Source organism: Leucopleurus acutus (assembly GCF_964270905.1).
Source record: "Leucopleurus acutus genome assembly, chromosome: 9".
NCBI classification, from domain to species: Eukaryota; Metazoa; Chordata; class Mammalia; order Artiodactyla; family Delphinidae; genus Leucopleurus; species Leucopleurus acutus.
The window spans coordinates 44,951,421-44,968,777 of NC_139144.1; the positions used below are offsets into that span (position 1 = coordinate 44,951,421).

General features: G+C 33.6%; 1 protein-coding gene across 6 annotated transcripts in view; it reads right to left on the bottom strand.

The window, feature by feature from the left end:
* PHF14 (PHD finger protein 14) overlaps nucleotides 1–17,357 on the bottom strand; it is a 200,271-nt gene that overhangs the window by 158,489 nt on the left and 24,425 nt on the right. For all 6 annotated transcript variants that reach the window (XM_082846594.1, XM_082846593.1, XM_082846592.1 and 3 more), the window contains exons 5-7: nucleotides 11,855–12,014; nucleotides 6,958–7,069; nucleotides 3,586–3,723 (exon numbers count right to left, since the gene is read on the bottom strand). In XM_082846594.1, coding sequence (XP_082702720.1) covers nucleotides 3,586–3,723; nucleotides 6,958–7,069; nucleotides 11,855–12,014 — 410 coding nt within the window. The remainder of the gene's footprint in view (nucleotides 1–3,585; nucleotides 3,724–6,957; nucleotides 7,070–11,854; nucleotides 12,015–17,357) is intronic.

Here is a 17,357-nt window from a genome sequence, read left to right on the forward strand (position 1 = left end):
ATAGATGCAGAAAAGGCTTTTGACAAAATTCAACATCTATTTATGATAAAAACTCCTCAGAAAGTGGGCATAGAAGGAACGTACCTCAACATAATAAAGGCCATATATGACAAATCCACAGCTAACATCATACACAATGGTGAAAAGCTGAAAGTGTTTCCTCTGAGATCAGGAACAAGATAAGATGTCCACTCTCAGCACTTTTATTCAACATGGTTTTGGAAGTCCTAGCCACAGCAATCACAGAAGAAAAAGAAAGAAACGGAATCCAAATTGGAAAAGAAGAAGTAAAACTGTCACTGTTTGCAGATGACATGATGTTATACATAGAAAATCCAAAAGACACTACCAGAAAACTACTAGAGCTATATTAGATACTGGTTAGGTATTTTTAAAAGGGAAGAATAAAGCAGGAAAGGGGAATAGAAAGTGTCATGGGAGGCAGAGGGTTGTAACTTTAGACCAGCGAGTAGTAGACATGGAATGAGGACCCGAAAAAAGTGAGGGAATGAGACGTGTGAGGGAAGAGCAGCCCATGCAGAGAAACAAGTACAGAGGCCCAGAGTAGGAGCTCACCTGGCCATTCATTAAAGGAGCAGCAAGTAGACCAATGAGGCTGAATGAGGGGAAATGATGAAGTCAGAGAGGTAATGTGAAGATCACACAGAATCTTATAAATCAGCAGAGAAACTGGCCTCTAGTCTGAATTAGACAGAAGGCCACTGAAGGGTTTTGAGCAAAGGAGTGACCAGATCTGACTTAGATTTTAATGGGATAATACTAGCTGCTACTGAAAATGTCCTCTATTCTCTGGAAAAGGATTGGCAAACTATGACCTGAAAGCCAAATCTGGTGCTGCCTGTTTTTGGAAATACAGTTTTATTTGAACACAGCCATGTTCATTTGTTTACGTATTGTCTATGGCTGTTTTCATAATCAATGGCAAAGTTAAATAGTTATACACAAGCCATAGGCCCACAAAGCCTAACATATTTACATCTGGCTCTTTGTAGTAAAAAATTGCCACCCTCTGCTCTAGCAAGGCAAGGGTAGAAAGAGTTAGGAGGTTGTTATATTAATCCAGGTGACAAAAGATGACAGAGTAGGATAGCAGCAATGAATGTGGTAAGAAGAATTTGGACATATACTAGATATACTTTGAAGACAGGATATGCTAATGGATTAGACACGGAGTGAGAGAGAAAGTGATCTGAGTAACTCTCATAGAGTTCATCCAGAATAATTTTTAAAATAATGCCTAACACAACCACATAAAGGTATCACTGAAGATCTGATATAAAATGTCTAACTTTAAGTAACATAACTTCTTGATGAATTCATTTAAAAAGTTTTTGATCCACCACAAGCCATTCCTACCCATCCTGGTTCTTCTAGCAATATTAAGGCATCAGTTCAACAGCTAAAGATCTAATTTGAGCCTTTGAAATTTAATCCATGAATGATTTCAATGCATTATCAAAGGCTGTGGGGAAAAAATCGATAAATTATCTTACATGTTTCAAAGAGAATTTTCTACATGGTAACAAATTATAACAATGTTCACAGTACCAAAATCATACTTTATCATACTACCATACTACCATATGGTTTAAATGAAATATAAGTAACCTTAAGTCACCTATATGATGTGAACCATAATAATATAAGTTTCAGTCATAACTGAGCCTGTGCTATAGTTCAGTTTTTTTTTTGTTTTTTGGGTTTGTTTTTTTTTTTGCGCTACACGGGCCTCTCACTGTTGTGGCCTCTCCCCATTGCAGAGCACAGGCTCTGGACACGCAGGCTCAGCGGCCATGGCTCCCAGGCCCAGCTGCTCCACGGCATGTGGGATCCTCCCGGACTGGGGCACGAACCCGTGTCCCCTGCATTGGCAGGCGGACTCTCAACCACTGCGCCACCAGGGAAGCCCTATAGTTCAGTTTTAATAATAATATGTTGTAACATAACATGGTTAAATATTCTAAATAATCTAGAATTTTCACAAAGTGGATCAAAAAGAATAGAAATTTCAAATGCATTCTCACCAGTAAGATAAAGTACTATGTCAGAAGGCTATAAAAAAACATGAAAATATGCTAAGGTGTATGATGTCATTGGTTGAAACTGAGGTACTTATTCTTTTTCAACCTTTCTTTTACTGCCTATATAAAACAGCCATTAAGAAGTAAGAAATCCAGGCTTCTCCAGCTGTTCACTGAGATTTATCTAATCTTGAGTCTTACTTGTATTGTCTCTGCACTTTTGCTCACCATCTTGAGTTACAGCCATCACTAATCCACACAACCCTATTTTATAATTGTACCTCTATGTCTACCAAACAGCTGTGAAAATGCTCAGTGTTCATTTAGTACCCTTCTTCAATTAAAGTACAACTCATCAGAATCAGAGACTGACACAAAAACAGATTTATGTACCCAAAATATAATTTCAATAGGATCCCTATATTGATAAAATATATCCTTCAAAATTTGCTTAACAAATTTTCTTCATCAGATTATCTTTTTTACTTGTTTCCTGTCTATGAAATAAATGGAATAAGATGAAAGCCCAACATAAAAAACATATTTTTACATGACACTGAAAATTTACCCAATAAAAGATGGAACATAACATATATACATAACAATATATCCCAAATATAAAGTAAGAACTACAGAATACTCAATTACCTGCCTATATAAAGTGCTTAAAGAATCAACAAAACTTGCTCTCAGGACTCCTTACAGTATTAAAATGTTTTGAAGACCCCAAAGAGCTTATGTGAGTTATATTTATAGATAGCATATTAGAAGTTAAAATTGAGTAATTTTTAAAATAACAATAAAGCCATTACATGTTAACAAAAATAACATTTTTATGAAAAATATTATAATTTACACACAAAAAACTTTTAGTGAGAAGAGTGGCACTGTTTTACATTTTTACAAACCTCTTTAATATCTCGATAGTGGACATTAAAGAAGATAGCTATATAATCTCTAGAAATCTCCACTATTACATGTGAGAATATTAGGAGCAAAAAAATGTATATACTATTTTAATACTGTTATGAAGACAGTTTTGACCTCAAAGACCTTGAAAGAATATTAAAGAGTCCCGAATACATACTATGAAAACAACTGACTGCTTAATGTAAATTTCTGGTAGGAAAATTTTAGAATTAAAAATAATTGTAAAGAAATAGAAATGCAAAGACTGAAGACAGGGTAATGATTTTATTTAAAGAGTAACAGAGCAAGGTTATTACTCAAATATAATTTCAGATTCTCATATAAAATATGCTGACATTATAATGCTTTAAAACACCTTGAATTATGTTTCATTTTATCTGTCAGATTTCACTATAAAATTTTTAACATGTTTTCTAAATGTCTGGCTAGGTTTAAGACTGAAGAAACTCATATATACTGTTTACTCTTAAAGTTTTAGATCTGTGATCTAGACAAAGATTTTAAGAATAAACTCGTAAATTTATTTTATGATGCATACCTGTTTGTAGGATATAATGAAGTCACGAGAAGTCTCATGAACATATTCACCAACTATGGATTTAAATCAACCTACCTCCTCTGCTGCTGCCTCTGAAAGCAGACCTTCCTTCTGAGCGCAGGTCACATGGAAATAGGCTCTGCACATCCCTGCATCACAGCTAATGCAAACTCCAGTTCTAGCAAAACGAGGGTCTTCACAGAAGCTACACTCCTACAATGGAATAACAGGAAAAGTCTCAGAGCAAAAATATTTCCAGAACAGAAACTGCATTCTCATACAAAGCAGCTACAAAATACAAATAGTGAACCAACAGTATATCAATACAAACAATAACTATAGGCAAGTATTTATATGAAAAAAGTAATTCTCTATATAGTTCTAAAAAACAAAATTCCACTGATATAGTAATGAGGATAATAATAATTAATATCATTTGAGGGCTTACCATGTGTTAGGCACTATTCTAAGCACTTTATAAGTATTAATATATATAATCATTTGACACTCTATTCCACAATATGTGGAAAAGGTACTATATTTCCATTTTACATATGAGAAAATTTTACACATGAGAAAACTGAGGTAAAGACAGTTTTCAAACCAGGATAATCTTACTTTAAGTCCATGCTCTTAACCATTAAGCTACACTGATTTGAACAATGTAATACTACTCGGAAAAATTAAGGAAAATAAATAAGAAGCCAGAGAAAATTCACTGAAAGATCTAGGCATTGCAACCAAAGATATAATGCATTTAAAAAATATATTTAAGAGAATTAAAAGTAATCTTAAGTAAACAATTTTGTGAAATTGGTAGTAATACACAATATAGCCAATTATTTACATTCTTTCTGTATACAAAGGGAAAACCTGCAAAACTAAAGGCATAAGCTGTTGAAATTACCCCCGATTTATTTTTTTTTATACTTTTAACTAAGCCACAGAGAGAGAAAAAGAAAAACCTAGTCTCAAAATATACACTACTCTGGTAATAGGAACCTTCACAAAAAAACCTGCTAAATTGTGAAAGATTGCCAGTAGACAACTAAGGAAGAACTGCTTAATAAATGTATTCTACGTAAATTAAATATGAGAGAAACATTTTAAAAAAAATTAAAAAGTTTCAATAGACACTAAAAACATCATATTAATACTATAACAGTTAGTGAGTACCTACTTGGTATACAGCACCAAACTGATATATCAGCAATGAATAAAAATAACAGGAACAGGACTCTGGGTACAGATGTGAAAACATTCCCAACACCTGACACTCTACTGCCTAATTATGGGTCTTTTTCCACCAACAGTAGTATATGTATGGTAAAAATTCCAGCAAATAGTAATCTAAACATGAAACCAAAAAACTGAGAAAGAGAGAGAAAGAAAAGAGATAGAGAGAAGGAGAGGGGGTCAGAGAGGGAGAAATGGAGAAATTAAACTATTTAAAGGATGTCAATACTATGAACAGAATCAAATTGTTTAGGATAGTCCCCTGAGTAATTTAACGTAGTATGATGAAACTGGGCAAGGGATTTCAGAGTGAACACAAAGAAAAAATTTCCAACAATGAAGTCTCATAAGACAATACAACAATCTAATAAAGAAAATAGAATCTTCCTCAATTGTTTGAATCATTTAAAATGCAAGGGAACAGGCTTCCCTGGTGGCACAGTGGTTGAGAATCAGCCTGCCAATGCAGGGGACACGGGTTCAAGCCCAGGTCTGGGAAGATCCCACATGCCACGGATCAATTAAGCCCATGTGCCACAACTACTGAGCCTGCGTTCTAGAGCTCGGGAGCCACAACTACTGAAGCCCACGTGCCTACAGCTTGTGCTCCACAACAAAGAGAAGCCACCGCGATGAGAAGCCTGTGCACCCAATGAAGAGTAGCCCATGCTCACCACAACTAGAGAAAGCCCACGCACAGCAACGAAGACCCAACACAGCCAAAAATAAATAAATAAATTTAAAAGTAAGTAAATAAATAAAATGCTAGGGAACTAAGCAACTGAGAACACAGGGGAGAAAGTAATCAGGAGGAGGAAATGGATAGACAATGTGATCTAGAGAGCTATCCCAGATATAATTCACAGCACTGGGTTTGATTTTGCAGATGAGCTAGAGAGTACGTAATTTTTTGACTCCATGTCCCAGTAATACTTCAAAACAAAAGCAGGTGATAATGAAAATAATCAGCTGATAATTATACATTTAATGACTCTCCTTTTCAATCCAGAGGTCACTGCTGGTCTCAGTTATATGAAGTAATATCTGGTTACTGTTCTTTAATTCCTTCTAGATTTATATTTATGGTAAAAACATGTGCTTATTGAAAAAGATGGAAGCTACTCGCTTCTAGGCTCTGTGCTCTTGAATTATGAAACTGCCCTCAAAAGGTAGTAACTTCCATTTCGAACACTGGTGGACCAGGTAATTTGTATTACTCCTACTCAACTAGAAAATGTGGACAAATTATTTTGTTATAGTTTAAAGGCATTTAAGAGAGGTAACAAGATAGTGTACAATTACTTGAGCACCAGGAAAGTTAAGTTCAATACTAGGGCCTGGAAGCTTTATCTAATTCTGGAGAGGGAAGCTGCAACCTCCCAAACTAAAGCACAAGATTATTCAAGGGTAGAAGGTGACGGATGGGGATGGTGTTTAAAGCCCAAAGAGGATATTCTGGATATAACAACAGAAACTGTGAAATTTTAAAAATTTCAAATCAGAATTTTCCAACAATCTGTACGTTTCCCACCCCACCTTTAATATGTTACTAATGCTCTTTAAGAGTTTTCCTTCCCAACTGCCCAATACATAGTAATGGAAAGAGAATATATCATTGCCTAATTAGTTCTAGTATTCCGAAGATGTTTGCAATAATTATATACTTAAGTTTAAATTCATAAGTGAGTAATCTTATCACTTATAATCCTAAAACTCAGTCATAATTAAAAACCTATTTATAAACTATGGAGGATGAGGATCATTTGCTAGTAAAAAAAAAAAAAAAAATTCTGTTGGCCTTCTGCAGTGGAAGTAAAATAATGGGTGCTTCTTGTACTCGTTTCATAATTTTAATAAATTCCACTTCAAAAGTAAAGTCAGAAATTAAGCTTGTATTTGATCCAACTGATTAAAAATATGGATGTAGTCTGAGGATTCATTATGCACTAAGCAGTGCGCTAAATACGAGGAAAACAGCAGTGGCAATAACTACCATTTTACCCCACAAGTTATACAAATACATAGAAGAATTTATACATTATTGGCTCTCTGGGAAAATTACTATCAATACTAAATGATTTAGTGCTAACTGCTCTCCAATAGCACAATTAGTAATAAGCATTTCTGTAGTCAACCATGATATTAGTAAAAAGTCATGTAAACTAACAAGTAAAAACTTTCTCTTAGACAATCAAAAACACTTTGTCTTACCTTGGCACCATATTTGGAATAGTTCATTTCTGTTAGCGTTACTGGTCGCAATTTGTCAATATCTCCAAAGGCTACACCAGGAACATACAGGGCACAGACAATATGAACCCATCTATAAGGAGAAAAGATATGATTTTGCTATCAGACCTTTGGAAAAAATACCCACAGGAAAATAAATGTAAAATTATGTGTCATCTCAAATAACTACTCCAAGAATTTTATGATCAGATTTCAAAATCTCAGACACACAACTAAAGAATATGGAACACCTATACAATGGTATCATTTACAGAAAAAGGGACTGCAATAAGCGTTACTTTTCCAGCAGCTTAGCGAAAGGTGAGAGTTAACATCTATAATTGCCTTTCACTTAAAATTCATCACACTTTGCACTTATCTGTTATTCTTAAATATTTGCACAAAACCACTATTCAAATGAAACATCATTTTCATATGCATGGAAAGGTATTCACATTCATTATTTTAAGCACTCTGAGAATTAAGGATCCTAATTTAAGACTTGTGAAGTTACTCTGCATAAATCACATAAAATTGCTCTTTCCTGTTACTTTTTTCTAAAAGCTACTAGATAATCCTTAAGGACATATTTTAAAACAATTTTTGGTGTGCATCTTAACTTTATTTCTTCTCAGGTTGAAACTGATTGCTAGAAGATGGTACAGAGCAGTTGTAATAACATAAGAAAGTCATATTTCATTCAACTTATCTGTTCACCATACAACCTATGTACTAAAACGTATGTGCCCCACATATATTTTTTGAAGTCTGAATGATGCTACAACACTATACAAAGAATGTTCAGTTTCAGTATACTAAACAGAAAAAATAAACAGGAGTTGATTCTAATTCCATTTTTTAAAAACTGCTCTGAACATTTTTAAAATATATTAGGCACCCTGTTTGCTTACAATCAAACAAAACACAAGATCACTAGATTCTGGAATGTAAATAGATCTGTATCACTTCTGCAAGACACAGGGTAAAAATGAGATGGCAAATATCTCTTACCCTTGTGAAAATATTAACAACAAATTTTGCTTTAGCACAGCTTGAGAGGCTATCATTGCTACATGGTTCTGTTTTGTGATGCATTATGAGTTTTAAAGAAATAAGACTAAGAATCACTTTATAGATGTACTGGGGAAAATAGTTACAAATCTTTAAAAATTATCTTTTTTTATTGGGAAGAAACTCCAAGGTTTTGTGATTTTCTTGATAAAATGTTTCAATCCAACCTCCCAAATGCATTCTGTGGAGTTCAATATAAGGATACACATCTTCAACAAGCAGCTGCTTTCTCAATTTAATTTGCACAGTTTTCTCATGCTCCACTGGTGTGTTAAATGCTGCTGTACTCTGTACAAGTTCATCTTTGATAAACCCAACAGCTGGCTGCTTGCTTCCTACTGACCTTCTTAAAATGTTTTAGTACAAGTCACACAGTACTACAGATTTAAACTGCCATTTCAGTGTGATTGGCACACAAGCGTATCATTTCCCCCAACCACTCATGTGAGGATGCCAACTTGACTCTTTATTAAAATACATATCAAACAGCTGAGACCATTTTGGTCCTTTTTAATATACGTTGTATATAGTTTTTTGTTCATTTGTTTAGCTGCACATACTTTAGAACCTTTTAATTAAGACAAACTGAGAAATCAAAAAGGAATAATTTTCCTTGTTACTTTACCATCCATTCTGCTTGGAGCTATGAAGACAGATGTTGATTAGGGAAAGGAGCAGAAAACAAGCATCCCATAAATCCACCAAAAAACAAAGAGACAGAATTGTCATTCTAGCATAGAAGCTATTAATAGATTCTTTTAAATTTACATATTTTAATAAAGCAAACTAAGTAGAAAGCTACTTCTCAAAAAACTCATTTCAGAATGGGAACTATATTCATCAATCAAATTTGATTTTGCAATGTCTTGTATTTGTAGTGCCTTTATAACATATTAAAAAATTCACTTCCAGGATGTTATTTTCATTCCTTCATTTATTCATTCAGTAATTAATTACTAAGTGTCTACTAGGAACGGAGCACCATGCAGGAAGTTTGGAAGTTACAATGATTTATGTGAAATGTTTGCAGCATAGGGTGTGGTACCCTATTATATTAAAGTATGTCTAATACTTCCTATAATCAGGTTTTTAATACCATTAACACAGGATAAAACACTCTCCCTAAGAAAAAAAATAAAAATTTAATGGTAACAATGTGCTGATGGTCTTCTCACATTAAATCACATCATCTTCTATTGTAGAATTTGTGGCTCCCATCAAAAACAGAGGGGGGGAAAAGTCTAATTAGACTATATAATAGAAGTCAATTTCAAAACCTTTTTCATTCTTTCCATGCATTGTTCTTTCTTTTCATCTGTTTTGCATTTTAGCTACAATACTAAATAGCTTGTCAAATTTCTTGGCTTTTTTTGCCTTGATTAAAGCTAGTATTACATCCTTCAAACTATATGAAGACCTGTAATTTCCACACTAGCCTACAGGTGACTGTGAACATCAACACAAATAAAATGTTCAAACAGTATAAAAAAAACTTGCCAGGCTGCACCATGAAGGGAGGTGTCTACATACATGTAAGATCCACAGAAGTCAATACAAATATCTCCCAGTAAAACTAAATGGTTAAAGAGGCCTCCCTTTTCTTCATTCAGAAGAACTTTCCAAGTTATTTTGTGGACTATGTATTAGTACATATTATATATTAGTGTGATAAGAGAGCTACTTTATAGTTGCTTTTCAATAGAAATTTCAAATTACTGACGAGAAAAAAGGTAAAATAAATGCTCTTCCCTAAAACGAAGCTCTGCGTTTTCCAAAGCTGCCATACTTATTCACAATTTATCACCATAAATTTCAAATCTTAGGACTAAAGAGTTACTAAGAAAGAATTTATGCAGTTGGTATTCTATGATTACCTTAAGTAAGTAGAATAATATTGGTAATAAAAATCACTAGTAGTAGCAGTAGCAAAACTAAGGAGATATTTATTAAAACACTTACTACACTCCAGAAACTACACTGCTTACAGAAATCATCTCATTTAATTCTCTCAAAAGTGCTAGGAAACTGAGGCATAAAATGGTTAAATCTAAAATCACAGTTAGTAAGAAAAGACTAGAATTCAAATATAGGTGGTCCAACCTGAAAGTACACGCTTTTCATGTTGTACTAAATTCCCTAATTCTAGGCCAAAGTCACTCCAAACATAAAATAATGCTCATGTCCACGATACAGACAAGAGACTCAAGTCAATACATCAAATAGTTTGTTATATATTTATTTTATTTTGGGGATGAGCTTATGACAGACAAGAGGTAAGATTTTTAGTCATTCTTCCTAAACATCAACACAGGGTTCTGTAAGATTCCATGGTAGACCCTATGCAATCCCAATAGTCTTGTATGGCAATACTTCTCAAGGCCCTGTCCGCCAACTGAGGTAAAAATGAGAAAAATAAGAAAAATATTTCTTACTTTACTAAAATAAAAGTATTAAATTTAAAAGACTGTCCTTTATTTTGGGATAAAATGTATCCTATCCTTTTCAAGATGTTAAAATATGAAAAATAATGGTGATAATTTGTACACGTTATTTTGTTATTCTTGTTAAAATATTAAATGTTTTGTAAAAATACTGAAATATACATATGTGGCAAAATAAAAAATTGAGCACCCCCTCTTACATGGGGGAGGAAGGTAAGTAGTGATCCATAAAATATAAAAGGTTAGAAACTACTCTTATACATCAGTCACCCATCCTAGTTGGTAGTCTCCTTAGAAAAAAACCATGAAAGATGCCAATGCTATGATGATGACAACTGCTCAAATGTGGTAATAAAGATGAGTGTGAATATAGTGAAAAGAACATAGGTCTTTGTGCCAGGTATCAATTTATTGCCTCTCAGCTCAAATCCACCCTTCAATACCTGCTTTGCAACAATGAACAGAATCCCTTCAGCATTTCTCCTTTACAGTAAGCATCATATCATACTAAGCTGTCTCAGTAGGGAGTGGTAGAAGGCACTGTAGGAGGAAGGGGCTTCTCTGCAGGATGGGAAGAGGACATCCACCAGTGCTCTGCCCCACCACATGCATCGTCCCTCAGTGACCCTGCAGGCCCAGGCTGGAGATCACTTTTCTGTGGGCCTTTCAACACAGACACCATACACTCCAGGCTTTGAACCACTGCCCAGCCACCCACTTGCCAAGAACTGTAGACTAGGTAGTGACCCAGGCAAACTAGTCAACTTCTCTGCCATCCAGTAGGCTGGAACTACACTTTCTCTAACAAGGCCTGAACCCCAGCCTTGGGGAAGGTGTCTTCATTCCAGGTTTGTCATTCCCTGGATACTCTCCCTCAGCCCTACGGTATTATTCTTTAGAGTTCTTTTATATCTTATGGTTACTGTTTATCATAGCTTAGTAATTCTTTACACTAAACATCCCCTTTTAAAATCACTGTATGGGTTCTGTTTCCTGATATACGCTTGAAGTCAAACAGATCTGAGTTCAGATTTAACTATGGACTTGTTCAAATTAAAACTATGTAATGACCTGAGCCTCAGGTACTACCTATAAAATAGGAAACTTTACCATCTCTCTTATCATATGGTCATTACTAAGATTAAATGGGATTATGGGTTATAAAGGCAAATGCAGATCCTCAATAAATGATCTTTTCTCCTCCCTGCTCTGATCTGTAGCCTCCTGTCCATTTAGTCTATGCCAAAAAGACACAAAGAAGCAATCAAATGAAAGTGTGTAACTCAGAAAATCATAAATAGAAAAATAGTCAGAAGCATACTCATTATAAAGCAGACATATTAACCCAACAGAATTATGACATCAACCTTCCAGCATCTGTCTCCTTGAAAATTCCATCCTGATTGGGACATAGTTCACAGCTAGGGGAAACACCACATTTACAGGCATCACAAAACCAAGGTTCAGTGGAGTTTTCAGAAGCTGAACTCATAATAGAGTCACTCTCTCCATCAACTCCATAACAACCTAAAAGAAAAAAAGAGTATGATTAAATAGAGTTTATTTTTTAAACTCACATTTATAAAGTTACAAAAGAAAAAGGGAAAGGAAGTAGAGAAAAATTCTGAAAAATTAATGGTTTATAAGAATATTAAAGTCAAAACACATACGTGAAATCATTTTATAAAAATATTTTTTCACCTACCATAGTATATGCAATGAAATAAATGACTCTTTAAGATAATTTTAGACCTACTGGAAAGCATTACAGGAGGAGGAAATTTTACGGTTCTTTAAAAAAATTTTTAATTAAAAAAAATACATAAAAATATGCGTTTTCATTAAAAAGAAATCAGAACTATTTAGTCTAGGAACTATTAATTAGTAAATATTTTTGAGCTCCCTTTGTACTGAACACTGAATATATAAAAGACCATGATCATGCAAAACATACAAACAAAAAGCCTCTAATCTAATTTTGGAGGTGGCAGATTAAAACACGAATTCATACAACCACAAATGCAAAGTTAGTATTAGTAAAAGGAAAATAATACAGAAACACGCACACAGACAAATTAAGGCTATAGAACAATTTGAATAGTTCAGACTAGAGTTAGACAAGTGAGTTCTATTCACAGCTGAGCCAGTCTAGAACTATATAAGGTATCTGATCTTTTTAAACATTTATAATTCTTCTATCTTCTGTAAAAATGTATCCATAACTGAAATGAATGAAAAGAGAATACTCTTTTCCCTCTTTTCATTCACTGATAACTCGAGATTCTGAGGGTTAAATTATTTAAGCAGCTAATGTGATTTAAAAATTTTTAAATATCCCCATGAACATACCAAACAAAGAAGATAATGTAGCATAGTTCTTTACATTTTAGAGTAGGACATCAACTATTATTGATGGCTTGTAATAAAGAGTACCTCCCTGGTGACTACAATAATCATGACTCCTAAGTTGTTTTCTTTTACCTAAATAGTGCTGGATATACCACAAACTTCATATTATCTCTTTTTCCAGAAAGGAAGACACTGCCCTAATGACAAAACATACTTAAGAAAAATAATTTAATGTATATGTAGTAATTAAAAAGATTACAATCTTATTCTAGTTCCAATGTATGCCCCATCATCTTTAGGCTTGGGCATTTCTCTGATATCCTAAGACACATTTATTTCCTGTCAAGACAGGTCACTTCTACAAATAGCCTATAATCAACGTTCCCAGGATACTTTTCACCAGGTTTATTCTAAGAGGGTAGTCTTAGTGCCAAACTCGAAAGGGCACTAAGTACCCAAAGTACCCTTCAATAAACTGAAGCCATTAAAAAAAACACTGTGAGAAACATATATAAGTAACAAGCATCTCTCAAAAGGACTCACCATGTAGGTAAATTTATATGCATCCAATGTAAGATCATGTGATTACTGAAACTGGTTATACACTACACAGACAACAGGAGCCTGTTGAAAAGCATCTACACATAACCACCAAAGACATCCAATTTAAAACAAATAAATATGTAAATAAATACTGAGTTGAACAAGTCACCCAGAAAGAAAAAGACCCATACACATTAATAAATAATTTTAAACTACCAACATTAATTTACTAGATGTCGTTAATAGGTCAACAGTCATGCATAAGTATTTTATTCACACAGTAGTACCACTCCATATAGATTATATTAAAATATCCTAGTAGGCAGAAAACTAAAAAGTTGTTTGCAACTGTGATTTACATAAGCTGCCTCATGCAAATCCCTTAATTATTGCCAAGCTTATGTTATTCAAAGGCTTTATAATGGTGAACCTTAACATAATCTGAAAAGTCATACGAAAGAATACCAGAGAAAAGATTTTAAAGGAGCTAGACTATCATGCACAAGATAAGAAAAGGAATCAAACTATTAATTTCTTTAATATAATTAAATTGTGCTTGGTAATAATTATCAACTTCATCACTTCTGTTTAGATATACATGTTTTAAATGATAAATTATAAAATGAAAAAGAAATAAAATTTTCTTCTGGGGGTAGTTATTATTAACCATCACCAATAGAAGAATATTCTTCAGTAAAGGCAACAGTAAGCAAAACATTTTATTCAAAAAAATCATAAAACAATAAAAGCAATCAATTTGATTTCTCAAAAGGTTATGCAATACTACAAAGAGAAAAGTCTATTTTCTTCACAAAATAATATTCCTTCGAGGCAAATTCTTTCATTTGTATTCACACAAAGTCCCAAGATAATAAAACCCCCAAGTGACTATCCATTTTATTCATCTCATTCACCAATATCAAGGTAAATCACAGCAGTTCACTCTTTTAAAATAAAGCAGTTTCAATTCTAATTTTTAAAGAATATACCACACACCTGACAAACACCTGCATAATGATTAAACCACCTACAAACAACCTGAGAAGTGATTTCAACCTAGGAAATTCCTACTTTGTAACCTAGAAGACTGGTATTATATAAGCACAAAGAACAACCAGCAAGTGGAAAAGTATTTCTTCTTCAGCTTCACTGCCCTTGAAAAATAATCCACACTGTGTTATTACCTTTATAGAGTTCTTTACTTGCCACTTTTCCCTTATTTCTACTTTGCCCTGCCACTTTTACCCTATTTCTCTGCCATACCTGTTGGGTTTACTGAGCTCTAGACCAAAGTTCTAGCATTTATATCCACTCTAATCCATTTTAATTAATGACTAAATACATTTTAAAATATTTTTTCTTCCATAGACAAAAGAATTTAAACTACGATAAAACAAGGTTTATTCTCTTCTACCTATCTAATTTTGAGTAAAAGATGCAAAAAGTACACTTTCAATATGATTACAGAAACAAAGTCTTTTTTTATATGGGTAAACATGTAAAATAAAAAATTTATAGATATATAAAACCTATTTCATATAGGTTTTTCATGTTTTTAAATGGGTAAACAGAGAAAACATGGTTCTATGGCTGTCTAACAATCAACCTCTGGGTAGTATATGCAACTTATACAAATCATATTTAATGCAAAATAATATAAAATGTGCTTACAATTGTTTTGAGTTATACAAGAATACGTATAATCCAAATCAGTGGAAATATTCCCATTCAGCCTGGCATGGGAGACCAAAAGACCTACAGTCTTCTACTTTCTAGCTATGTAACTGTAGATAAACCACATCTCTGAGGCTGAGTTACCTCATCTGCAGTATTTAACATCTATTCTAACTATCTCTCAGTATAGAAAATTTAAAAACAGGAACAAAAAATTTGCCATTTTAAAATTTAAAACATTTTTCTGTACTTAATATCCTATCACTGGAACTCTGATTACAAAACCCACTAAAATAAAAGATTTTAAATTGAGTAATATTGTTGTTTATGAGAAAAGAACTTATAACATGCATGATACCTGTCACAAATATATCCTAAAGCATAAAAGAGCAAAAGTGCCTGCTCACATATAAAGTCCAAATGGTTATAACTTGAACATACTTTACTACCCAATAAACACTCATAAGAATATATTTTTGCATATGCTAAGAAATAAAAATAGTCTAGGGCTAGGCTAACAGCAGACTGAAAAATAAACAAAGGGGGGAAAACATCTTAGTAGACCTTATTTAATGCATTGCTGGCAAGTGTGCTACCTAATGATCTGTCATGTACTATGACATGTAAGTGACATTTTTCTTCAGACAGTACAATCAATACATCAGGATAACTGACATCACAGTCAGGGGTACCCTACTATTACAAGCCAGTTACAAGATCTTGTCACAAAGGTGCTTATACTAAGTGACAAGCTGCAACCCAAACAGAAAAGAAATTCATCTACATTTAGATGAAATAAGTACTCTGAAAAACAGACAGTTATGCATTTAATAACCACATTTGGAAAACTATCTTTTAGCAAAATCTCAACTTAAAAACTTACCTAGGACTTCCCTGGTGGCGCAGTGGTTAAGAATCCGCCTGCCAATGCAGGGGCATGGGTTCGAACCCTGGTGCAGGAAGATTCCACATGCCATGGAGCAACTAAGCCCCTGCGCCGCAACTACTGAGCCTGCGCTCTAGAGCCCATGAGCCACAACTACGGAGACTGCGTGCTGCAACTACTGAAGCCCGCGCGCCTAGAGCCCGTGCTCCGCAACAAGAGAAGCTACTGCAGTGAGAAGCCCGTGCACCGCAATGAAGAGTAGCCCCCTCTCGCTGCAACTAAAGAAAGCCCGTGCACAGCAAGAAAGACACAACACAGCCAAAAATAAAATTAATTAATTAATTAATTTTTTTAAAAACTTACCTAAATTATAATTACTTAAGCCATAAGTATATTTTTTTAAAAAAGGGAAAAAAGAAAAAGAAATGATAAAGCAAATACACAAAAGCACTAACTATGGTTGTCTGGATATTAGGACTGTTAGAAATGTTTTATCTTCTCTCTGTTCTATAGTTCCCACATTTTATTTACTATTCATGCAATATATTATGAAGGAGAATTAGCTTTCTCTAAAATAAAACATTTAATACGCTCATGTTTAACCATGAAATGTTTAAGGAAAAGTTGCATGGCCGATTTACAATACGGAAGTCTGTCACTTAGGCACCTGATTAAAAACCAAAAACATAAAACCTAGCAACACTAGTTTCCTATTATGCCTTAGAAAATTTCACTTCTTCTGAATTCATTAATTTTAGATAAAAATTCATTTTGGAACTTTAAAAGTATCAGAGAAATATCTACATATGTGTATAAAAATGAACATTCTAGACAGTGAAAAATATTACAAAGTTAAAAGGTACAGAACAGGGTGGAAAAAGTATTCGCAAGGATGAAAACTATTTGTAACACATATAGCTAACAAAGGATTAACATTAAAAAAAAAAATTCCAAGAAGTCAATGAGAAAAAGACAGGAAATGACAAGAGAAATATATAGAAAGTAACAGAAAAAGAAAATAGCCACAGATACCAACCAAACTTCAATACAAATAAGGTGAACACATAATTAAGAGATAGTCTCCAAAATATTTTTTTAATTTATTAATATGAAGTGTTGCAGAGTTATCAAGTAGTTTGTACACTGTTGGTAAGAACACAAATAAATACAGTCTTTTTGAAGGGCAATCTGGCAAAGTTTGTTAAAAGTTTAAATGCACTTACCTTTTGATTCATTCTAGGAATCTACCCCACAGAAATTATTACATGTATATGACATACTTGTTAGCACTATATATAAGCAAAGAACTACAAACAAAAAAGTAAATACATTATGGTTGAACCACACTATAGCTAAATACATACCATTAAAAAATAATAATAAAATATCCATATGTACTCATATGAAAAGAATCTCAA